This window comes from Rutilus rutilus, assembly GCF_951802725.1.
Source record: "Rutilus rutilus genome assembly, chromosome: 10".
In the NCBI taxonomy this organism is placed as follows: domain Eukaryota; kingdom Metazoa; phylum Chordata; class Actinopteri; order Cypriniformes; family Leuciscidae; genus Rutilus; species Rutilus rutilus.
In genome coordinates this window covers 33796431-33822982 of record NC_140215.1, presented here as the reverse complement: position 1 = coordinate 33822982, position 26552 = coordinate 33796431, and the positions used below count along the sequence as shown (strand labels likewise).

The window sequence follows — 26552 nt, the reverse complement described above, 5'->3', positions numbered from 1 at the left end:
TGCAAAACAGACACACCCACTCACACACACACACACACACACACACATACAAACACACTTATATACACACACACACACCAATGAATTGTGATATTGTTAGCCAGCCTAAGACACACCTGTGCAATAACATGCTGTCTAACCAGCATCTTGATATGCCACACCTGAGGTGGATGGATTATCTCGACAAAGGAGAAGTTTTTCAGATTTGTTCAGTGTATAACCTGAAACAAATTGAAAAGAATTGTGAAAATACACAATTCTGAATGAAAAAAGACTTTGACATGTCAGTAAATATGCATCTTATGGCAGTTTTATTTACACAATACACACAAAGGTACAAGATTTGCAGACAAGCCACCAATAGGCTTTCGAAATGTGCTCACATGTTCTCAATTCACCATTTAGTTTTTTTAGTTTTTTTTAACTTCATGCTTAAGTTCATATAAATATCTTTTATCTTTACATCCAGCCCCAAACTTCCATAAATCAACATAAAAAAATCTCATTTAGAAATGAAATTCAAAATGCTTTGTGATGATTGATGTACACTACCGTTCTGGGTTGGGGTTAATGTGTCTGAAAGAAGTCTCTTCTGCTCACCAATACTGCATTTATCGGACCAAAAATACAGTAAAAACAGTAATATACTTCTGCAATTTAAAAGAACGGTTTTCGATTTGAATATGTTTTCAAATGTCATTTATTCCTGTGATCAAAGCTGAATTTTCAGCATCATTACTCCAGTCTTCAGTGTCACATGATCCTTCAGAAATCATTCTGATATGTTGATTTGCTGCTCAAGAAACATTTCTGATTATTATTGTTCAGCTTCACATTTCTGAGAAAACCATGATGGATTTTCTTCAGGATTCTTTGATGAATGGAAAGTTCAAAACAGCATTTATTTCAAAAAGATTTTTCTTTACTGTATTTACTTTGATCAATTTAATGCATAAACACATTAATAAAAAAAAAAAAAAAAAGTTTTTGAATGGTAGTGTAAGACCAACATCAACTCAACATGCCCAGAATCTCATTCAAAGCATAAAAAAAGTCTCAAAAAAGTTGCCACAGAACATACGCTTTGGAAGAAACTTCATTTTCAATCGATTCCAAACTCTAAAACACCTTGTGTCAAACACAATCTGAAATTAAGAGGCAACATCTGATCTGTGGCAGAATATAACAAAGGTCATAAACCGAGGTCCAAACGTCCTGCAGCCGAACACCGAAACGAAGCCACGCCTTCACACAACCAGCCAGAGAATGGAAAGCCCTTGAGCCGAGACATGTTTGACTGGATATACGCTGATATACGCTCATATACAGCTATAGCTTATTCACTGGCAGAGGTAAAGCAGCACTGAAGCATCAGGACCGGCGCGGCTCGATCCGGTGGGACAGCTGGGATAGCGTGCGCTGGTTGTCAATCACACCAATGTGACGCACATAGCCACGCACATCCTGATGGCTTTTACCTGTCACCTGTGGCGCTTCTTGATCTATAGATACCAAAGAGAGAGAGAGAGAGAAATGCATCAGAATCAGCTGAACTAAAACATGATTCTGATATGAAGTTCACACTGTTGTCTTACTGAATGGCTGACTTCGGCAGTATCTCATGATTCGGACTGTGTTAGCAATCATTCTCTGGAAAACACACACAGAAACATTCAGGACGTCTCATTTAAAACTGTCTCTTGAGGTGGAGTGATAAGATTCCCTTGCGAGACTCACCATTTTCTCAAAGTTGACCAATCTGTCGGTAAATGTCTTGTTGCCCTCGTGTGTGAAAGTCATATCTGAAAGAGAAATAACGCAGATGTTCGACATTTTAAGCACTGATAAAATCTGCATCTTTTCTGGGTCATAATGAAACTATACAGTTCTTGGAAACATTCTGTTGTTTGTTTTGTGGATTTCATTGAAATATTGCAGTTACTGTAGGCTCTCATTGCTTTGTACTGCATGAATTATGTATGATATCCCAGTGTACAGCATGGAAGAAGTGCAGGAGTGCGACGTTAATGTCTGAACACATTTATAGCCTTTTCATTGATTAAGAATGATTTTTAATAATAACAAATAACACATTTTTTAAATCAAAATAATAATTATTGTTATAATAATTATTATAGTCTTAAATTAAATGATATATGTGAGATAAATGTAAGATTTATTATATCTAATGTTTAATTATATATCTGAATTTATAAATATTTATTTGAATAATAATTCAAATAAACCTTTCAAATAGATGAGTGATTTTTTTTAAATTAAATTATCTAAATATATTTTCAACGATTTGACCATTTAACCATAAATATTAACACCAGTTTTAGATCAATTATAAAAAATCTAATTATCTAAAACTCAATAATTTAAATTAGAATTTTTTTAATTTGGACTAAATTTATTTATATTTTTATATATATATATATATATATATATATATATATTATCTAGAGGTGTGTGCTGTATTAATTTATTAATGAATTAATTAGAAATGTGGAAAATGCCACTAAATCATGTAAATCATAAGAAAATGTGTTACAAGCTTTAATAATTAATTTTAAAAGAAATGTAAACACATATATTATGCCTCTGGATGAATTTCTTCATGAAACATTTAAAATATAGAGTTCCCATACTTCCATTTTTCATAGCTGTGCTGACTTTACTATTATTCAGAAGTGTTGAAAACGCCACTAATAAAGAGCATGTCGATGTTGTTGGTGTTTGTGTTTCCAGTGTAAAGTTCACCTTTAATTAATAAAGGCATGAAAGGGATGATCGGCGGCTCTAACTTGGCCATTGTAAGTCGATACGCTCTGTGATTTCTGGAGGGATCCTGCAATGAGAAAAACAACGTTCTCTTTAAGCATCTGTAATACTGGGTTAAATGCTTAGCTTACCAGAGGCTGCCATGTTGAACTCACCATCAGGTTTTCAAACTCTCCATAAAACTTCTTGAACTTGCTGGGCAGTTTCTGTGAGAGAGCAAACTCTTATTCTGTGAGGGCTGAATCAGTGTTAAACATGACACTGTTATGTGTGTGTATGCTGAAGTTGTGTGCATGTGTGTAGTGAATGCTCACCTCCCATGTCTGACTGAGTCGACAGACTGCAGGGTTTCCCAGTCCCATGATAATGGCAAAGAAGGAGTTCAGATTCTTAAACTCTTTACAGCTGAAAAAGAGCAAACACACAGAATTTAGAAAAGTGCAGTCTGAACACCATAGTATCTGTGCTGATTAACCCTACACACACCAATGCTTCGCCAATAATTTTTTACATAGTCAGGTCTTTAGCGACACGGATCTCTAACTCTCATAGTATAAAACTAAAACATTAGAGTCATCAGAGATTCGATTTTTGTAGCGCAGAAAAAAACAATACTTATACTACTACATTCAGCGGATTATATAAGCTTGTTTCCGCCACAGAATAAAAAATAAAAAGGTAATTGCGACTTTTCATCTCACAATTCTGACTTTTTATCTCAGAATTACGTGATATAAAGTCGCTATTGTGTGTTATAGAAATGAACTCGCAATTCTGACTTAATAGCTCACAATTCTGAGAAATTAAGTCAGAATTGCGAGATGTAAACTGTAAAAAGTCGCATTTTTTTATTCTGTGGTGGAGACAAGCTTCCATAGCGGGTCACTAGCATCACTACAAACAGTCATTCTTTTGTAATTTCATTTTTTTCTTGTTATATTGTTTAAAATGAATAGTTTCAGGAATACTAAGAAGGTTGATGTTTAACTTTAAAAAATGAGGGGGAGAGTAGTGAATGACGTCCCGGGTCGATAAAAACCCGAGGTTTTCAGGGTTAATACACATCACACACTCTACTGTGACACACAACTTAAAACTATATTTAAAAAAAAAGATAATATAATATTATTGAAATAAAAGTCCACTTAAGTGTACTTGAAGTACATGACCGTTTCTTAACACACTTAAGTAGACTTTTAAAAGGTGCCCTTTGTAATAATGTCAAATTACAAATTTTACTTTAAAGTACATTTTTAATGATTATGTTATATTAAAATTTAAGTACACTTATTTTCAGTTGTGAGTTCATCACTACAAAAGCCTAATTACAAATATATTTAAATTTTTACTAGAAATTTTGTCAGTTTATTTTAGTTTACCATAAACACTTATCAGTCCATTTGCAGTACACTTTAACCATAATTTAAGTAATTCTGAAATTAAAAGATGCACGTCCTATACATAAGTGGGTCAAAAAAGTTCAACTAACGTCATGTAAATTTTAACTTTTAACATTGCAATTAATTGTCCAGAAATATTACATTAACTCTGCAGAATAAAATGATTCATCACACGTCACATGTTAGTAAAAACCTCAGAGACTCACTGTGCTGCGATCTTGATGAACTTCTTGAGCAGTTGTACGCGTTTGCTGAGCGTGGGACACAAGCAAACCTCTGTGACCACCCAGAGCTGCACCTCATTAAACCTCCGCAGGAACAGATCCAGGTTAGCCGTCGTCTTCTTGAAATGCGGACGGCCAAACGTGTGGTAGATCAGCTCATGCTAAAACACACATGCATACAGATTTACTAAAACTGACTACTAGTTTAGACCTGGTGGTTAATAAATGTAGGTAACACTTTATTTACAGTGTGTTTGTTACATGTTGCATGTAGTTACTATAGTAATAACTATAATTATGCATAATTACATGCAACTGAGCCTGAACCAAACCCTAATCCTATAGTATATGTAGTAACTAATATTACTCTGTACTTGCAGTAAATGTATAATTACACTGTAACAATGACACCTTTGCTGAAAATCAAGTTTTTAATGTTGAATATGTCGAAGAATAAGTCTTAAAACTGCAGTGAACCAAAAACACGCTTTGAAATCGCTGGTGTTTCTGACGTCACAAACTACCTTGTAACCAATCAGATCAACGTGTGATCGTCAGCGAGTGGATCTCTGAGCTGAGTGAGTGAGTGGAGGCGGGGCTCATTTGCATATTCATAGAACCGTGTATACAGAGGTGTAGAGTTACATTCAAGCTATTTTAAGGCATGAAGATGTTTTTTTTTCAAGGAAAAAACGTTAAAATATGTCATTTTGGTGATCAAATGTGAGTTTTAAGAGATACAATTATTGATTACAGGGGGACTTTTTTTAATTTTTTACTTTTTTTAAAGAATATATGCAATTAGCTGAACTTTAGAGAAGGACGTAAGTGCACATTTATATGTAATAAGATAATTACCGTACTTCTATTGTCTTCTAAATATGGTTAAAGTTTACTGCTAAATGTACTGACAACCATTTATGATAAACTAAAATATAGTTTAATGTAATTTCTATTGAAAAGTGTAAGTATGTTTGCAATTACACAGTGAAGCTGTAATTAGATATTAATGATCATGATTAAAAAATACAGTAACACTTAAGGTATTATTGTTACAGTGTATTTATATGTTTAAGTACTGAGTAATAATAATTAACTACATGTTCTTACTAAAGGGTTAGGGTAGGATTGGGGTTTGGTTGAGGGTTTAGTTGCATGTAATTATGCATATTCACTGTTATTACTGTGGTAAGTACATGTAACATATGAAACAAGGACACTAAATTAAAGTGTTACCAAGAAAAACTTAACATTACACATTATTAATCTGACATTATTACAATTGGTAATTTGACATGGTTGCAAAGTGCACTTTTTAAAAGTGTGTTAAGAAACAGTCATTAAAGTGTCCACTCTTTAAGTACACTTAAGTAGAGTTTTATTTTATTAATATAATACTATTATCTTTTTCACAGGTGTATTTATGTGCATTGATTAATGTTTAACTGTGAATGAAAGCCTAAATTAAATCTGTTTATCCTATAAAGCGATCATGTCTGATCAGCAGATTCATATAGACTTTCTTTCAGACTTTTGGTGGAAAGAACTTGCAATGGGGGGACAGAAATCTCGTTTCATTCAAAATATCTTAATTTGTGCTTCGGAGATAAATGCAAGTCTCATGGGTTTGGATTCTCATTTTTGGGTGAACTAACCCTTTAAGTGAGAGGAATGTTAAAACAGCAGCAGAACTGTGTGTATGTACCTCATGTACACAGTCGAAGAGCTCCCAGTCATAGAGAGTCATGTGATGAGCCAGATCTTTAGAGCTCATGAGCTCAAACGTGGACATGGACCCCGCAGACGGGCCCTCCTGCTCCGGCAGTGGAGTCTGCACAAACAGTCATTGATCAGTTCATCAGCCAATGCATGTGTGTTTACAGCAGATGAGTGTTTTAAATGCAGTCTCCAGGGGCTCTCACACACCAAAGTGTCGATCTGGTCCCTCGAGCAGACAAACAAACGGCCATTAATACTCAGAGATGAGAAGATGGACACATCAGATGGCTTTAAAAGCTCTTTATCTGAAAAACACAAATATACAGTCATCAGTCAGTGTCACAGAGTAATCTACAGTTAAAGTTGGTGCTTTTCAAGAATGTGGAAGCACAGATGTCAGTTATCAGCTGCTTCTCAAATTACTAAAAAGATAAGTGAAGCTTTTTTGCAATATTTACATTCCAAAAGTTTAGGAAACTTAAGAACAGTGTTTAGCACCACAAATCTCGTTTAATACTTGTTCTCCCCACTGTATGTACTATCAGTTACTGTGCATTATGTAAGACAGTCACCAAAAGTCATATATAAAAACAATCATCATCATTTCATTTCACATTCAGACATTAACTTCAACCAGCAGCCTCTTACATCAGCTTTTATTGAATGTTAAATCCACCGCTAGAGTTTCTCAACCTTTAAATACCACACACACACACACACACACACACACACACACACACACACACACACCAATAATGCCACTCTGGCTTGAGTTGACATCAAGGTCAAGTGATGTGTTATTGCGTCTGGTTGTTATATCTTTAAACTTTAAACCTAAATCATTCTCTTCATCATTAACACTGTCGATGCAAGAGATTCTGAGTGTTCGCCACCTCAGTCTCATGCATTTGAAGAGCTGGTTGAGGTTGTGACAAGAGCGGTTGAAAGACTGAGTATTGACTGGCCAGCAGATTAACAGGACGTTCGTTTAAAAGTAAACTGGACGAACGCTTCCAAACATCACAGTCACAACCTCAACGCTGGGGCCTACCGTTTTTCTATATATATAGAAAATATATCTATATATAGATCTCTGTATAGTGCACAAACATCCAATTATTCCTCTATATCTAACTATAAAGAGCACGGTTATGGGGAGATGCCCAAAGTGAAAGGGACGCTTGCGAGCTATCTCTCCCCCGAAGAGGCATCTTCCCTAAAGGCCTCGGCATTACCCACTGAGCCAGTCAGAACCACATCATCACCAGTGGGTAAAGCTTATTCAGCGGCTGGTCAGGCTGCAGCATGCCTTCAAACAATGTCGCTGCTGCAGGCCTACCAAGCTGAATTGTTAGAAGACATGGATGAGGGCGGGGGAATTGGCCTTGACATAGTTTGCGAACTACGTCGAGCCACAGATTTATCTCTCAGGGCCACCAAGGAGACGGCTAATCCATCGGCCGCTCTATGGCAGCCCTGGTGTCCACTGAGAGGCATCTGTGGCTCAATCTGAGTAATATAAAAGAAAAGGACAATAATTTTCTTATGGATGCGCCCCTGTCACCTTCTGGCCTCTTTGGCGACGCTGTAAATTCGAGAGGTTCGAGATAGTCGAGAGGTTCCAGGAGGCAGCCAAGCAGGCGTCTGCTTTCCAGAAGCTCCTCCCCCGTCGCGCTCATGTCTCCGGGGCTGCTGAGCGGGAGCAGCCCCAAACCTCGAAAGCCAGCTCTTTATACCGTGCCACCCAGAAGCAGAGCGCTCTCACCCGCAGTCTTCGAAGGATAAGACGGATCTGAGGACCGTCATTATATCTAAGATGGCTGTGGGGAAGAGTCCTGATGCCCGAGGGGTCAGGCCAATGAGGGCAGTCTCTCCCCCCCACCTCTGCACCTGCAGGGTATTCGCATCATGAACTACATCGACGACTGCTTGATTCTGGCTCAGTTGCATCAGTTGGTGGTTCGGCATTGAGATGTCATTCTCGCCCACATTAAAGAGTTGGGGTTACAGCTAAACGCCAAATAGAGTGTGCTTTCCCCACTACAGAGGACCACTTTTCTAGGCGTGGTGTGGGACTCAATGTTGATGCAGGCACACCTGTCACCGGCACACATAGAGTCTATCCTTTCAGCTGTGAAAAGAATAAAGCTAGGCCAGTCACTCACTGTCAAACAGTTTCAGAGGCTGTTGGGTCTGATGACAGCAGCGTCCAACGGGATACCTTTTGGACTGTTGTACATGAGACCCCTGCAGTGGTGGCTCAGGACCAAAGGGTTTTCCCCGAGGGGCAACCCCTTTCGCATGATCAGGGTTACGCGGCGATGCTTACGTTCCCTGGTTATGTGGAAGAAACCTTGGTTCCTGACCCAGGCGCACGCCAGGAGCGGTTCACAGCCGAGGAGACCGACGTTCTCGTCAGGGCCGTAAAACACAGAGAAGTGACATTGGGGATGGAGAAACCCACCCAAATTAGCTTCGGTTAAACAGGCATATAATAATTTGGGTAAATGTGTAAGCTAGATTTATGCCTATTTTTTCACATCTTTATGGACACAACAATGATTTCCCTCGTGTGTTAATATTTTCCTTGTAATAATGTATAATTTGGAGGGAAAAGTCTGCTTTGCGCGGGTGCAAAATAGGAATGATACATGCGTCGGTGTACAAAGTCAATTGCGCTGGGTGCAAGATAGGGCCCAAAATGTCCAAATGAAGATGGACATATTTGAAATCCTTGTGGGGACACTTTTTGGTCCCCGTGAGGAAAACAGATTATAAATCATACTAAGTGATGTTTTTTTGGAAATGTAAAAATGCAGTAAAAGTTCTATTCAGTTTGTACATTATAAAAAACATTATGTCTATGGAATGTCCCCATAAACATGAAAACCCAAAATGTATGTGTATTATTATTTTATTTTTTTACAAACTTTCTTTTGTAAAACCATCCATGTTTCAGTATTGTAATAACTCTGAAACCTTTACACATCTGTCTGCTAATACACCAGATGTTGTTGTGATTAATGAGGAGATCAGTCAGGTGTTTGTTTTGGAGGTTGCATGTACCTTTGACTCTAGTATGGAGGAAGCTTTTATGACTAAGGTCATTAAATACCAACCATTCCAAAATACCATCTCAGAGTTAGGTTATCGGAGCTGATTACTTGTGTTCATATTTGGCAGCTTAGGACACACACACACACACACACACACACACACACACACACACACACACACACACACACACACACAGGCTGGTTGTAAGAGGGCTTCATCAACTTGGGATGCCCAAAAAGGGGGTTAAACGGCTAGTAAAGAACTGTGCTCTGTCTGCTATTATAGGCAGCCACCATATATGGTGGAGACGGTGTTACTTGTACCCATAGCAACTGAGTGACATGCTTAATATTGTGAAGATATATGCCATTGTATGCCACTGGGCCATGATTTTGTACATGTATTTGACTGCATCTATAGTATTTATGCCCCTGTAAATCATTTCTTTTAAGTGGACATAAATAAATTGTTAAAATGTGTCCTATTTGTTTTTTTAAACTGAATGCCCCTTCCTTGCTATATTTTATCTAATGCAGAGACACTATCAGTACTGTGTGTGGCCCTAGAAGGTCAGCACTAGGTCATGGTGTATCAGACAGAACTGGCAGTGAGAAAGGAACATCTGTCTCACACACACACACACACACACACACACAGAGAATCTGAAATGCTACAGCAAGATGGGAGCAGCAAAGAGCTCATATTGTCAGCCAGAGGTCAAAGAGATAAGAGTCAGAACAACAGCACACTCTGCAAACATGGTATTAATAAACCTGCAATTAATCAAACTCAAATGAAAATAGAGGAAATGGCTGTCAATACAGCGATAAGCATGGAAAAAATGGTTAGTCAGTGAGTGTGTGTGTGTGTGTTCACCTCCGGCAGAGTTGAGGTGGATGAGAAGAAGATCATCTCCTGACCCCAGCTTATCGGTAACCGCGGAGATGACCTCTCTGACAGACGCAGCGACAGGCACTCTGATAGTGGAGTAGGTGTGATCACTGCAGTAAACCTTAAAGAGGACTACAACAACACACAGCTTTTAAAACACTGGTGAATCACATTTTTAAATAATAAAATAGCTTTATTTAAAGAGACATGGTTTTGGTTCACATTTGTTCAATACTGTGGACTTTTGCTTAATTTTTGCAGAAGTGAAACAACATCAAATTATAATTTTCCTAAACTCTTAACCTCTTTTTGAAACTTTGTGTGACCCTTCCGGTCTATTTTTAGTTATTTCACTTTTGACTCTTCTGTTCTATGACTGATCTCTCTCTATCTTTTCTGATCTGCCTCTAAATGAATGAATGACTGAATAAATAAATAAATAAATACCTTTTACGTAAGCTAAACCCCTATGATCTCTTTAAACTTATCATCATATGTGTCATACTCTTAAGACCCGTTCACACCAAGGACGATAATTAAAACAGTTCTAAAAATCATTGTAAATATAAAAGAACAGCAGAGCTCACACCACAACTACAGCGATAACGGCACAGAGGAACAATCTAGTTTGAATCACTTTCAGAAAAAAAAATTCCCAGCTGATGAATGATAAAAACATTGACAGCCAATCAGAATCCATCCTGTTTTATAGAGCTCGAGCATTTAAAGCGACAGATGATAAAACTGCAGCACTCGCTTTAAATAAACCAAACGATATTATTGTGCATTGGTGTGAACACTAATATATCGTTATAGTTATCTTTCTTGGTGTGAACAGGTCATACTCATGTACTGATGCAACATCTGAACACGGACTCACTCTCGTCTGTGCTTTTGATTGGCTGTCTCTTCTGCAGTCTGTCGTTCCCGGTGCTGAACTGACGCAGAAGGACTTTGTGCTGCAATGAGAGAGGACTGTCACATGACACTTCTTCAGCACTGAAGGAAATACTGCAGAAACTGTGTTTGTTTTTATTTTCCCCTCACCTTTTTCTGGGAGGGCCGGCCATCTTCGGAGCTGCGGAAAAATGTTATGAGTGTTATGAATATGAGTTTCTGTGAACTAAATCTGTTAACCTCATGAAGCACACTGTACTTTACTTCATACTTTTATTTCAGGAAGTTACATGCATTTAGTATAATTGTAACAGGTCCATCTTCAGGTTGTGGTTCACGTGTCTTTTTGATGTGACATTTTTAACATAAGAATAACTTTTATATTGTTAGTAATACATCAAGATGAACACTTACTTACAGCAAATATGATCCATCAGGCTTTTGAGGAAGGTTTATTTGTTAATCTCTCACTCATCATTGTTTTACATGGCATTATATGTTTTAAAACTTCAGAGCTTTGATCATAAAGCTAAGCATTTTAATATAGTCTTACTAAGACATTATTGGCAGATTGAGTGATGACTGATTTTTATATGCATTTTACATAAGTAGTCTGTTATACTGCTATAAAGATCTCAATGATTTACATTACAAGCATCAATATTTCATCTTACCTTTTGGTCATATAAATATCAGCAACTGCACCAAATTTGATATTTTTTTGACATTTTTTCCTCCTCGAGAATGAGCTCCATATTCTCAATATATCAAACTATATGAGCCATAAAAGCCTGATGTATCAAATATGACACTCAACAAAAAACACGTATGCATGTATACTTTTTTATTGTAAAAATATATATATAATAATTCTCTAACGGCTCAATAATCTGTTCCATTAAAAAAAAAAAAAAAAATATTCTGACTATTCTTTTATATGTCAGGCTTTACAGGGTTAAAAACCTATGTCAGACTCTGCTCTTACTTTTGCTTTATGATCTTCTCTAGTTCAGGAAGTTGATCTTTCAGAGCTGGAATGAGTCTTGAATCTTCACACACGGTCTCATAGAACTCCTGCATCAGACAATGACAATCAAACACACACTTCCTCACAGCGGGACCAGAAAGCCTCCGGTATAACCAGAGAGGAGTGAAGCTGCTGACCTGGAGGAAGTTGTAGGAGCTGTCCTCCTCCTGGAGATGGTCTGTGTTGATGGCGGCCCACTGTAACACCAGACGAATCACCCTGCGCTTGTTATTGAGAGTGTAATCCATGCGCTCCTGTTCACTGCCCTGGGACGCCTCAGCATGATAGGTGCGCGAGCGCTAAGGACTTCACAGCCAAAAACCAGAGACACTCGCACGCAAGCGCAATCAAAATAAAACAATATTCATAAAGTACACAGTTTAACCGAGCTGATGCAGAGCTTTTGTTGCACACAGATCTACAGCTACTTGTTTCAGCCAGTACAGCTGTGAAGGATATTGGGCCACGAGCAGCGGACACAGCTGGCTGTTTGGGACAAAAACACAGTGCATAAGCAAGAAGTCATCCAGAGCAGGGTCTACAGAGATGGAGAAAGAAGGAAGTTAGTTAGGAGCGCTCAAGGGAAGCGGCAATTTGTGAAGCATGAAGCTTGGCTAATAGCTGCTTCTGGTTAATGATTGGTTTCTTCACAGTGCTTGTACTGTAAATGTATGTTTACAGGCTTCCCACTCTTGTTTTTCATGGCATTTCCAGTCATTAGTGATTTTTAATAATCATTTTTGATCAATGATTCAGTAAAGAATCATTCAGACCATTTTTTCAACCAGTCTGAATGATCCATTGAAAATAAACGATTCAAAAGAAAACGAACATCACGATGGTTCGCAAGTGAGTTTAAAGGGGTCATATAATGGTACATGCACTTTTACAAGTTGATTGTACTGAAATGTGTGTTGGCAGTGCCTGTACACAACCATCATAAAATGATAAAAATCCATCCAGTGTTTTTTTTTAAATCTCCTTATATGTTTTCCCGTCTCAAATCAAGCCGTTCGACCTTGTGACGTCACACGGTCGGACGCCCCTCCTACGATTGTTGATTGACAGCAGCGTTTCAACACAGACCCGCCCTCGCTTGTGAGTGAGCTGTCAATCATAGTCCGCGCGGACCGGCGCGGTCATTGTTGATACGCTGGAGCACTGTCTATGAGCAGAATGGCGTCTAAGCGATTGTGGTGTTCTGTTCTTGGGTGTAATAATGAACACAGCAGTGATTTTGATGTTCCTAAATCCGAACCGCTGAAGACACAGTGGCTGAGTTTTGTTTTCGAAGGGAATATTCCCCACGATCATCGTCAATGCTTTCATGTTTGCGCGAATCATTTCACACACCAGACTGCTTTATAAACGAGGGTCAGTATAAAGCTGGTTTTGCTAAGAAGCTGCTCCTGAAAAAAGGATCGGTACCAACTATTCGTGTTCCTGCGTCACCTCCAGAAGAAGAAGTGAGTTTAACGTTTTATTAACCTTTATATTAATCTTTATATTAATCTTTGCAAATCGCTTGCTGCACGCTTCACGATGAATGCGGCTGTTTACACTCAGGGTACATTACGGCATGTTTTCTATGTACGACGTTCTCAATATAATTCATAATCCCACGTTTATAATGAACAACGCATTATGGTTATTGTGTTATTGTGTTATGTACGCACAGAACAGAGGGGCGGGGTGAGCAAAGCTCATTATCATTTAAAGACACATGCACTTAAACGGCGTGCTGAAAACAGAGCTGTTTTTGACCAGGTAAAATCAGTGTTTTCTTACAATACTAATGAGAATTTTTAATTAAAGTATATTACAAACTTTTAATTTAGACCCTAAAGAATCATATTAGCTTGTACAAAAATTGCATTATATGACCCCTTTAATGAAAGCTGCACACAAGGGCAATATCTACACCTTTCTACTGTTCAAAAGTTTGGGGTCGGTAAGATTTGTTCAAAAATACAGTAAAACAGTAATGATTTAAAATAGTACAGTAGTTGAAATAGTTACATTTCTATGTGAATATACCCTGCCGTTCAATAGTTTTGGATCGGTATGATTTTTAATGTCTTTTAAAAGAAGTCTCTTCTCGTCACCAAGGCTGCATTTATTTGATTAAAAATACAAAAAACAGTAATATTGTGAAATTTTAAATAACTGTTTTCTATGTGAATATATTGTTAAAATGTCATTTATTCCTGTGATCAAAGCTGAATGTTCAGCATCATTACTCCAGTCTTCAGTGTCACATGATCCTTCAGAAATCATTCTGATATGTTGATTTGCTGCTCAAGAAACATTTCTTGAAAACAGTTGTGCTGCAAGTGAAGTCATTGTTTATGTTGTCTTTGGTTTAAGTTTGATTTAATAAAACTACACATGGGTTTGTCAAACGTGCCTACAGTGAATTATTAGTCACAGTTTCCCTGTTTAACTGCATATATGTCTCTGAATGCACTGTAAAGTACCTGGATCTGTGAATTGGGAATCAAGTTTCACCGTCTCCAGAAGATGTTCCAGAATCTTCTCTGGAGTTCCTGACATCACAGTGTACCTGAAGAACAGGTCAAAGGCCACGGTTTGACATGTAGTTTGAGGTTGTTGATATATAACAGATTATAGTTTTTCCATAAATTCCTAATGTTAACATTGACAGGAGAAGATAAATGTACTTGAGAGGAGAAGAACTGGAGCTCCTGTTGTTACTTCTCTCCAAAACTAACACATCCTCCTCATGTTCCTTCAGACGGACCGTGTTTGCCTCCACATCCTGAATACACACAGATGAAATACAGTGTGTGGATGAGATTAATCATAATCAAACTATATATTTTTTCTGATGTCCTAACAAAAATGACTGGTTAGGTACACACAGAAAACAGATCACAACACATGGTAATGGTGAATTAGTGCTGTTGTGACTGTAAAACTAAACTATTGTTGTAATGCAGCTTCATTACCAGTAGAGGGAGACTCACACTCAGTTTATAGCAGGGGTTTCAAACGGTTTTTATCAGTTGAACTAATGTGATCTAAATGACCAGTATTTACTTTTAGATAGTAGCTATTTTAAGTAATGTTGTATAATGAATGTAATGACACTTTTTTTGCAACATGTGCTGCTATATTTTATCAACAGCATATTTTTCCTGTGTGATAACGGTTGAAATATTCAGTAAATTGTATTCAGAACTTTAAAGTCCATAGAGAAATTGATTAGAGCAAAATGCTTGGTAACACTTTATTTTACAGTGTCCCTGTTACATATGATACATGTACTTACCATAGTAATAACAGTAAATTGTGCATAATTACATGCAACTAACCCACAACTAAATCCTTATCCTACCCTAACCCTATAGTAAGTACATGTAGTTGCTTAATATTACTCAGTACTTAAATATATAATTACACTGTAACACTGACACCTTAAAATAAAGTGTAACCAAATGCTTTATTTGGATTTATTAACATAAAAAAAAAAAAAAAAAAAAAGTACAGTCTGTATTTAAATGGCACTGTCCTTAACCATTTCTATCTGTTGCAGCCATCATATAGACTAACTGATAAAATGAATACAGAGTTTTGTCCAGTAGCATCATGTTGTGCGTAACTATGCAACAAATGCCCATAGAATGTGAAATCTCACTAAATCTCACTATATTTGTTTAGATAGACGGCATCCTGTTAGACACTAACACCCACACCCTGACTATCAGACTGAGCTTCCGCTTCCATTCTGCTGTGGCTTTCCTGGGCTGAGCTTCCCATTGTCACAGCGCTGGGAGAGAGATTCCCCTGTACTGGTGATGATGGGACGATTATACCACACACACACACACACACACACACACACACACACACACACACACACACACACACACACACACACACACACACACACACACACACACACACACACTCAAATGCAGAGACAGCATGAGAAAACAATTAGACGATAATTACATAGTCATTAGGCTGAAAGTACACTAGCAAAAATGGAATTAGGGTAATTATTTAGTAACTTTTAAAATTGAGCTTCTTCTTTGTTTATTTACTTTGGATATTAATTTTTGCATCCTGGGATGCTTTTAATCAATATTGAAGGAGTTCACATGTTGCCTGCTTTTTATTCACTCTCTGTTACAACTCACCCATTTACATTTTTAATTACTTATTTTTTAAATAAAAGATTTATGTTTGTAAAGAAAATGTTAAAGATATGTAGGCACCAGGGTTATTATCGTTAACTTTAACTAAAATAAAATAAAAAATGAATCGTTATTTGAAATGAAATAAACACAAAACTTATTTTATTTCAGCCTGCTGCCAAGGCAACATTTCTCATTTGATTTTAATTGAACTAAATTAAATGAAACAAAATTTAATCAAACAAAATTTAAATGAAACTAAATAAATGAAAACTGATAAATATAAACTATATTACAGGAAAAACTAATAAAAATGAAAAACAACAACAACAAAATTACTTTAAAAAAAAAGAAATGAAGACAGAAAAAAAAATCTAATTTAAAATATTAACAAAAAATATAGTAAATAAGAATAAGAAGTTGTTATTGTTAACTAAAACTTAGGTTATTATAAATATTTTTAGTAAATAAATAAATGAATAAAATATTAGATGAAAACTTTAAAAAAGTAACTGAAATAAAGTTGAAGTTGCAGTACAAGGCCATGAGATTAGCTGTAGTTATGAAGCACACACACTGACCCTGTGGATTCTGTTGAAGTCTTCTTTGTCCACTCTCAGGAAGTGGCAGTTGTCCTCTCTCAGAACGATAGACGCTGCCCGAGGTGCGTCATTCACCAGAGCCAGCTTCCCGAAGTCATCTCCCTCATGCAGCGTACAAACTACACCCTGCACAGACACATTTCATCTAAACCAGCAAACAGCACAGACACTTACGAAAACATATTGAATTAGCACACACACACACACTTTCCTGCCACAGTTTGCATGTACTATAATTGGCTTGAGAGTCATTACTGGCCAGCATTACCACACATTAAACGCTTAGTTAGTCTGTTGAATGTAAAGCATTAGTAGGGAATTACTAGTCTGACCTTTCCATAGATCACCACGTTGACGGAGCCCTTCAGGATGATGTACCACGACGTCCCCTCTTCCCCTTGATTAAACACTAGGAACAAAAGAGATCAATAATCAGCATGAAACCTGTCTGATTATAATAGCACACAAACATTTATCAGATTATTCATAACTCAGATCACCAGCAGACATTTGAATCTGTTTGTTTCTGTATGGTTTGACGTGATTTGGAGAAGTTAGCATGTACGTGGTATAATCATTTCGACACTTACACACTGTGCCTGCTTTTGCGTGCGACTCAAATATTAGAACACCAGCGAGTTCCCTCTTCACCTGAGGAGGAGAGAGAACACAATAGACTCTATATTACAGGTAATTATGAAGAAAAAGCTTTATTTCAAAGCAAATGACATTTTTAACAATACACACATTAATGCTCAGCGTGCTATTCATGCATTAAAGGAATAGTTAAAGGAACACAAAAGGAGAATGTATGAATAAATGTATAAATTCATTATTTGCTGAAAATTATATCTCATTCATGTACATTCACATGTGGCGTGTCAAGAAACGCCACACCAGGTTTGATGTTATTGACATTGTTCTTGCATATCTCATTACTGAAGTCAAAGCTGGCTCAAAGGTCTTTTTCAGTGAATAATGACTTCACACAAGCTGACTTAACTATAATACAGACTCGTGAAAACACTATCTCACTATACTTGTGAGAAGTACACTTATGTAAAGAGTACTTATGGATATGATAGAATTAAGTGTGAACCAAATATAATGTTTTCAGACACTTAACTGCATGTTGACTACAATTAAATAAAAATGTATTATAGTAAAAATGTGTATTAAATTCAATTAGATTAGAGTGCTTAGAACTTTTAAGTACTTTTTTGACCCACTTAAGTAGAACTTAAGTACATATTTATATGTAATTTTTTAAATTACTTCTATTTACTTTAAATTGTAATGTTGAATGTACTGACAAGCATTTATGGTGAACTAAAATATATTGTAGTGCAATTTATATTGATGCTTGTTTCATGTATTTCATGTATTAGAAATTTCACATTTGCAATGATGTTGTTGCAATAAAATACTTTTAAAATATATTAAATTTAAAAGTATCAACAAGTAATGCACTATAGTTAAAATTACAATAAAGTAAAATGTAAAAGTTTAATTTGACTACTACAAAGTGTGCTTAAGTGTACTTTAAGTACACTTAAGTGGCCTTTTATTTAATTAAAATATATATTATCCCAAAGTACAGTTTTTTATACTTTTATACATATTTTATATGCTCTTTAAAAAATATTTTTTTTGAAGGACACTAAAATTACTATAATAAAGGGCACTTCTTTTTCACAAGAGCATGGGTGGTTCTTAGAACTTTTAAGTACTTTTTTGACCCACTTAAGTAGAACTTAAGTACATATTTATTTGTAATTTTTAAAATGACTTCTATTTACTTTGGGAATAGGGTTAAATTGTAATGTTGAATGTACTGACAAGCATTTATGGTGAACTAAAATATATTGTAGTGCAATTTATATTGATGCTTGTTTCATGTATTTCATGTATTAGAAATTTCACATTTGCAATGATGTTGTTGCAATAAAATACTTTTAAAATATATTAAATTTAAAAGTATCAACAAGTAATGCACTATAGTTAAAATTACAATAAAGTAAAATGTAAAAGTTTAATTTGACTACTACAAAGTGTGCTTAAGTGTACTTTAAGTACACTTAAGTGGCCTTTTATTTAATTAAAATATATATTATCCCAAAGTACAGTTTTTTATACTTTTATACATATTTTATATGCTCTTTAAAAAATATTTTTTTTTGAAGCACACTAAAATTACTATAATAAAGGGCACTTCTTTTTCACAAGAGCATGGGTGGGCTTCTTTTCTGTCCTTTATGGAGATGAACAGATCAGTTTGCACAAAAGAAAAAAGTGTTATTAAATTATAAAAATTTTGTCTAAATTGTTCTTTTACTTAAAATGTGTGTATACAAAACTAATTTCCTCTAACTAACCTCATATAGGTCACACTGCAGTTAAATTCGGTTGTTAGTTCACCTTTTAGCGATTAAAGCAGTCGTGGCCTAAAGGTTTGAGAGTCATACTGGTAATTCGAAGGTTGCGGGTTCGATTCCCAAGGCACCTCACCCCCAATCGCTCCACAGGCGCCGCAGCAAAATGGCTGCCCATTGCTCCGGGTGTGTGTGTCCATGGTTTGCAGTGTGTGTTCACTACTCACTACTCCTAATGTGTGTGCACTAACTTGGATGGGTTAAATGCAGCGGACAAATTCCAAGTGTGGGTTACCATGCTTGGCCTTCACATGGCACTTTCAATCTGTATTCTGTTGGAATAAACTCCAAAAAATGCATGTAGTGATATTTTCAAAAATTCTACAGTGTGTACGAAACCAAACTGAACAGCTATTTTTTTTATGAAGTATCAGAGATGTGTCTCTCGTCTGTATGTGCAGTGCAATAAATCACTTTCACAGCGATACGAGCCTTGACTCATTCGTGTTGCCAGGTCTTCCTAGAAAAACAGCAAACAAGAACAAGCCTAAAATGCTTTATGCTGAAAATAAAACCAAAATATTGCGACCGCACTCAATAAACTCTATTGCTTTATGAGCCAAGGCTTAACAAACAATCCCAAAAACGCTTATAATAAGTGGACATGGCAACTCTGTGAAGCAGCTTACAAGCATCAACAAAACTGTGCTTTAGTTAAATCATCACAGTCAATCATTGTCATTAATCATTGCAGTTTCGGGAGCGAGTCGTGATCCGTTCACACAGGGGACTCACTCCCGTATTTAAATGCGGTTGTCAGTCCAGACACTTTACACAGTGTATGAGGCCATTATGCAGACTTACAGTGGTGGAGAGATGTGATAAGGCTTTAATATGCAGCAGCTCCTCGTAAATGATCTCCAAGTCATCTACTGTCCTCTGGCCAGGCCTGCAGACAAGAGCAGAGAGGACAATGATGTCCAGTAATGACTTTGGAACTTATTCTGACATTTTAAAAAGTTTTTGTGGATCAAATTTGTGCACCAAAAAAAGTCCTAGTGCAGATCTTCCAGGACCTTTAAAAGGTCTCTGCTTCAGTTACAGCATGCATATAAAAGTCTAATCTCTCTTTGGAGAATTGTGGGAAAGTTAGTAGGAAAGCAGCCAAACAGTAGCAGATACAGATCAGATCACGTTGAGGCACTTCTCTTTATAGCCCAGAGTCCTCGGGGGGACGTAATGACTCATATTAGCAGGCGCTGATGTTTCTGAGGAAGAACGTACAGTTTCCGCAGGATCATTCGAAGATGGGCGTCGGGTCCGATCTGAGAGAGGAGCAGGAGGGTGTCCTGCAGTTCTTCATCGCTCTCTTTCTGCTCTTCCTCATTGGGGAGGGGTGCCTCCTCGGTCTCATCGTCCAGGAACCGATAAAACAGATACTTATCTTGGAAACTCAGCTCCTGGTCCACTGCAGCAAAACACCGAACAGGAACCACAAAGAACAAAATCAACCATTAAACAAAGAAAAACATTCGACCACATCGCATTTATAGTGCAATTATCATCTGGATAATAGATCTTAATTAAGAGCTCTCTCAAACTGGTTTGTGGTCATATATATATATATATTTTTGGTCATATTGTGCAGTGATTTAATGCCTTAAGCAGTCACTGACCTTTGAAAGTGAACGAGTATGACACACTCACCGTGATTTAAGACTCCCTCCTCCAGCAGCACCTGCCACATCCCCACAGCCTGAACACGAGAGTGCACACAGGAAGTGTGCTGTAACAGCCAATCAACAAGCTCTGTGCCCATACAGCACCGCCTACAACAAACACAGGTACGCAGGACACTTTTTGTTAATCTACCCGAGGCAAACTTTCGTTTAAAAGCATAATTAGAATGGAAACTCCACTTTTAAGTTTGACCGTATTTTCGTTTTCGGTCAAATTGCCTTGTGAATGGGAGTGCTTGGGGCACGACTATGATAGCATCAAAAATCGCTATTTTTAAAACATTAAGAAGGCTCGACACAACATGAAACTTTGCTCAAAGTCTCACCAGGGCTCTACACATGAACTTGAGCATTGACAACATTGTTTGTGCACACAGAGTTTACTAAAAAGAAAGATTTTGAACCACTCACTGTAGCTGTTGTTGTTTCTGTCCGCTGGCATTTTGACAGTCAAAAATAGCCGATCTCCGAATGCAACGTAACAGTGAGGAGAGTAAAGATGGAAAGCTCCTAAAGCTTAGTTCCATATAAATTCACGGATAATTTATTGTTTTGTCGTTAGTGAAAATCAATATTGACCTTGTGTTTGAAAAAGGATCCTCATATAAGAAACAATACTAAAATTCAGAGTCAGTTCATTCGCATTCGGAGATCGACTATTTTTGACTGACAAAATGCCGGCGGACAGAAACAACAACAGCTGCAGTGAGTTGTTCAAAATCTTTCTTTTTAGTAAACTCTGTGTACACAAACAATGTTCTCAATGCTGGAGTTCATGTGTAGAGCACCTGGTGATACTTCAAGCAAAGTTTCATGTTGTGTCGAGCCTTCTTAGTGTTTTAAAAATAGCGATTTTGATGCTATCATAGTCGTGCCCCAAGCACTCCCACTCAAAAGGCAATTTGACCAAAAACGAAAATACGGTCAAACTTAAAAGTGGAGTTTCAATTCTAATTATGCTTTTAAACGAAAGTTTGCCTCAGGTAGATTAACAAAAAGACCCTAGGTTGCATTTTGGCGAGAGTTACCCTTTAAAATAAATAATCCATTAAGCCACTCACTCAACATCAGTGGTGGACAGTAGCGAAGTATTTTTTACTATGTTACTGTCCTTAAAGGTGCATTATGTAATATTTAGGAGGATCTGTTGACAGAAATGCAATATAATATACATAACTATGATTTCAGTAGTGTATAAAGGCCTGACATAATGAACTGTTATGTTTTTATTACCTTAGAATAAGCCATTTCTATCTACACACACCACAGGTCCCCTTACATTGAAATGGCCATTTTGCGCCGACATGTTTCTACAGTGGCCCTAAACGGACAAACTGCTCTACAGAGCGCGATTCGTCACTATGTTGTTCTTCGTGCAAAGAAGTGATGAACAAGTAACAATAATATTCGCAATAACATATCGTTTTACTGAATAATTAAGTAAATATAATTTCTTAATGTATCTTTGTAAAGAAACCTCATTGCTGAACTGTTCATCGTACTGAACGATTCATTCGTGAAGTGGAGTGATCCGACTGCATTTATTCTCGAGTCAACAACTCACTGATTCAAACGATCCAGTCAGAGCAAGTTTCCAGTTAACAAAAGATCTAAAATCACCAGATTTGCAACGTATCAGTTGTACATGAATAGTTTTTAATATATATGCATGTACATTATTTGATACTTCGAACGTTATCAGCGATTTATATAAATCGTTAAGATGGGCATGTCTTTTTGTTGACATTTCCTGTTGACCAACATCCACTTCTGACTCTTGGAGAATGTGATATTAAGTATAAAATGTATTTTATATATTTTATACATATATATAAAATACTGTACCTGTATTTACCTGTATGTTTTTAGGTGGTACTTCCTGTCTCTGATCATTTGAGGTGCTCGGAACAAAATGGTGTTTCGTAACACTTCACCTGCCCGTAAGATCTTTTCTGACGGCACCTGAGAGACAAACATTAATGCACAGAAACAAAGAGAGAGACATAAACCACTCTATACATAACATAATGTTACACAATTCAACACTGTGAATGACAGGAGCTGGACTAACAAACAGGATGGTTGAATACCTGAGTAATGGATTTGGGGTGATGTTTGATGGGACTTTGAATTAACAATTTCTGGAAAACAAAAGGATGAGAATGTGGGACTATTAGGTTTATTCTTCAGTGTTTTTTTTTAAAACCTTTATAGAGCACAAATACACAGTGAAATAGTAAACTTTAAATCTTCTGAATAATCAAGGACGGCTTTCTGTGAAATATTCAGAATATATTCAGACTAACTATCTATATATGGGAAAATGCAATATAACATCTCATTTGCTGAGGCATGACATTTCCAAAAATAATTTACAACATCAAGACTTACATGAAACTAGTGTCACTGGACTTATATAATAATACAAAAAAAAAAAGAAGAAGATGATGATGATGAGGAGGAAGAAGATATATAAATAATAATAATAATAATGAGAAGAATAAATTTTGTGTCATTTTCACACAAATAATCTAAATTTGTAATTTTTTTAATATTTTCACACAACCATGTAGTGCGTCACTCACTCACTCACTCACTCACTCACTCACTCACTCACTCACTCACTCACTCACTCACTCACTCTTTCTCTCACTCACTCACTCACTCACTCACTCACTCACTCACTCACTCACTCACTCACTCTCTCACTCACTCTCTCACTCACTCTCTCACTCACTCACTCACTCTTTCTCTCACTCACTCACTCACTCACTCACTCACTCACTCACTCACTCACTCACTCACTCACTCACTCACTCACTCACTCACTCTCTCTCTCACTCACTCACTCACTCACTCTCTCACTCACTCTCTCACTCACTCACTCACTCACTCTTTCTCTCACTCACTCACTCACTCACTCACTCACTCACTCACTCACTCACTCACTCACTCACTCACTCACTCACTCTTTCTCTCACTCACTCACTCACTCACTCACTCACTCACTCTCTCACTCTCTCTCTCACTCACTCACTCACTCTCTCACTCTCTCTCTCACTCACTCACTCACTCACTCACTCACTCACTCACTCACTCACTCACTCTCTCACTCACTCACTCACTCACTCTCTCACTCACTTATTTATTTGAACCTATAATATGTTTAATAATCAAGTTTCTTTCATTAATTTCTGTTCATTAATTGCTATAGACTAATGAAATCCCATGAATCGACTTTTTAAACTATATTTACAAGTCACTGATGTAAAGATGAGTAAATTATGGTTGCAAACACACATTGATTACTCTGTACCCTATTCTTGGAATGTGCCAATTTATCATAACAAATAAATAATATCAGATATCATATAATATCAGAACAAATGTCATCACAAGCAGCTTGTGTAGAATTCTGCTGATGTCTTCTCATATTCCATAAAAATGTACATGTCATTATGTTAAGCAAGATTCGTGTCATACTGCAGTCTTTATCAGGGCTTTGAACAGAAGGTGCGTCTGTGGCTCTGCTTTCCGTCCTTCCACACTGGAGGAACAACTCTTGGCCAAGGCCAGTGTGCTGTATTTTTAACCAAATTTTTCCAATCCTTACCCAGGCTGTACTTCTACAACAACACATTGTCTTGGGTGCTGTTTTGCCAGTAGAATTAACACATTACATTTGAGGCAAGACATTACAGGCATATACATTGTTTTTTCAAGCACTGTTCAATTTTGAGATACACTATATGGACAAAAGTATTGGGACACACCTCTTAATTCTTGAATTCAGGGCTGTGTCCAAAATCGCCCCAATACCCTCATTCCCTTTTCCCTACATTAGGTCAAAATGGATGGATGGATGATTCAGCTCACAGTGCAAAGTTGAGCATACATTGGTTGTACACTCATTATTGCAGTGCATTGTGGGATTGAATGAGTGCACTTGATAATGTCCACTATGGTTTTAGACACCACTACAATGGCTGTCCCTTCAAATAGTGCCATATTTAAGGGTATGGGGGCGATTTCGGACATAGCACAGGTGTTTCAATCAGACCAATTGCCCTAGCCATGCAGTCTGTTTTAACTAACATTTGTGGGAGAAAGGGGTCGTTCTGAGAGCTCAGTGAATTCAAGCGTGGTACTGTGATAGGATACCACTTTTGCAATAAGTGATATTTCATCCCTGCTAATAGTTAAGAAAAAAAATTATATATATATACATACATACATACATATAAAATATTAAATATATGAAAAAATATTTAATGTACTATAAAAATACTCTCAAAACTTTAATTGAAACTAAGAGCTAGGAACCAAAAATATCTCAAATTTGTTTTTGTTCCAAAGAAACACATTCTGTCAAGCCAAGCTATGCAAAGCTCAACTAGTGCAGAACAGACTCTGAGCAGTATTAACAGTGCACTCATCCGAGTTCAAATCAATGTAAGTGTGTCAGTCTGCTGAGATCTTCAGCATCTTACAGCATGATTTATACACTCGGAGGAAGTGTGTTCCTACATTACATAACGGTTATGTGCATCACGAAAGACAGATTCTGCCTTCTGTTCACCAAAGCCACAAACAGACTTAAGTGAATAAAACAACACCATTATGCAAATCACAGACACTCTGTTGTGGCCAATATTGATCACCAGCTATTTGGATGCATCATTATAGAAACAAAAAAAGAAAAAGGAAAAACAAAGCACTTGTGACCGTAAAAACGAGTAGTGGACGGGAAATGACCTGAGAGGTCAGAGGAACAGGAACTCCAAATGGGCACATGCTCAGAAATGGGAGAGAGGATGCCAGAGCTGCCTAGTTCATTTTTAAAATCCAAACAAATATTGTATTCTATGGAGGAGATGGTGGGAAGGAAGGATGTTGTTTTATCGGAACTGACGCAAACAAGGAGAAATAACAATAATCAAACTCTCTCTGCTCATCAGGTGAGTCCAACACAGTCTTAAATCCCATTAGCAGACTAGGACGAATTCATTTTCTGTGCAAGTTTTTAGAAATTGCTTATTTATAAAAGAAAGGCTGAAGTTGTTTCACTATAAATTTGCTTCCTGGTGTCAGGCATGAAGCCGCAGAGCGTTTGCACCAGATTTCACAGTAGCACTAGATTTGTCACAATGATGACCAAAAATGATGTCTTGAAAAAAAGTTATTATGCAGACAGACGTGGACATGCACAGTCCTACACAGCAATAGTATAATATTGTTGAATGAGGAACATTTCAAATAAAAACTCAATCAGCATTTATGTATTTCACTTATGTGCATCTTTACATGCCATACTTGAATGCAAGTTAACAGAGGAGATTTGACAGCTGTGGCAGAGGGGAAGATAATCAGTGAATTGCTTGAGTTTCAGTCGGTTCTTCACATATTATAATACATGATTACAAACAACTCTGAGAATAGGGTGAAAGAGTCATATGGACTACTGTTTTGATATTTTTATGGTATTTTATTTTCTATTCTGGAGATCAACAGCACCAGTCCCGCATTAACTTTCATTGCATGGAAAGAGCACCTGTTTTCAACTGAAGAATTATTTGGAATGACATTAGGATGAGTAAATGATGACAGACCTTTCACTTTTAGGGTCCACAAGATGACAATCACAGAGACTGTCATCAGATGGTCATGACTTGTGGAAGTG

At 37.0% G+C, this 26552-nt stretch overlaps 1 protein-coding gene across 4 annotated transcripts in view; it reads right to left on the bottom strand.

Annotated features, from left to right (window-relative positions):
- Positions 1-287: 287 nt before the first annotated feature.
- The window catches only part of rapgef4a (Rap guanine nucleotide exchange factor 4a), an 86018-nt gene continuing 59753 nt past the window's right edge, over positions 288-26552 (bottom strand). For 3 of the 4 annotated variants that reach the window (XM_084421780.1, XM_084421781.1, XM_084421782.1), the window contains 25 exons: positions 22963-23013; positions 22728-22834; positions 20841-20962; positions 20418-20601; positions 19998-20082; positions 17352-17412; positions 17094-17170; positions 16741-16887; positions 14681-14778; positions 14477-14562; positions 12459-12537; positions 12137-12287; positions 11958-12046; positions 11123-11153; positions 10956-11034; positions 10061-10207; positions 6335-6432; positions 6114-6239; positions 4391-4569; positions 3099-3189; positions 2940-2990; positions 2764-2851; positions 1738-1802; positions 1596-1650; positions 288-1502 (listed from right to left, as the gene is read on the bottom strand). In XM_084421780.1, coding sequence (XP_084277906.1) covers positions 1372-1502; positions 1596-1650; positions 1738-1802; positions 2764-2851; positions 2940-2990; positions 3099-3189; positions 4391-4569; positions 6114-6239; positions 6335-6432; positions 10061-10207; positions 10956-11034; positions 11123-11153; positions 11958-12046; positions 12137-12287; positions 12459-12537; positions 14477-14562; positions 14681-14778; positions 16741-16887; positions 17094-17170; positions 17352-17412; positions 19998-20082; positions 20418-20601; positions 20841-20962; positions 22728-22834; positions 22963-23013 — 2478 coding nt within the window. In that variant the 3' untranslated portion in view covers positions 288-1371. The remainder of the gene's footprint in view (positions 1503-1595; positions 1651-1737; positions 1803-2763; positions 2852-2939; positions 2991-3098; positions 3190-4390; positions 4570-6113; positions 6240-6334; positions 6433-10060; positions 10208-10955; positions 11035-11122; positions 11154-11957; positions 12047-12136; positions 12288-12458; positions 12538-14476; positions 14563-14680; positions 14779-16740; positions 16888-17093; positions 17171-17351; positions 17413-19997; positions 20083-20417; positions 20602-20840; positions 20963-22727; positions 22835-22962; positions 23014-26552) is intronic. The other variant, XM_084421783.1, reaches the window with a different exon arrangement.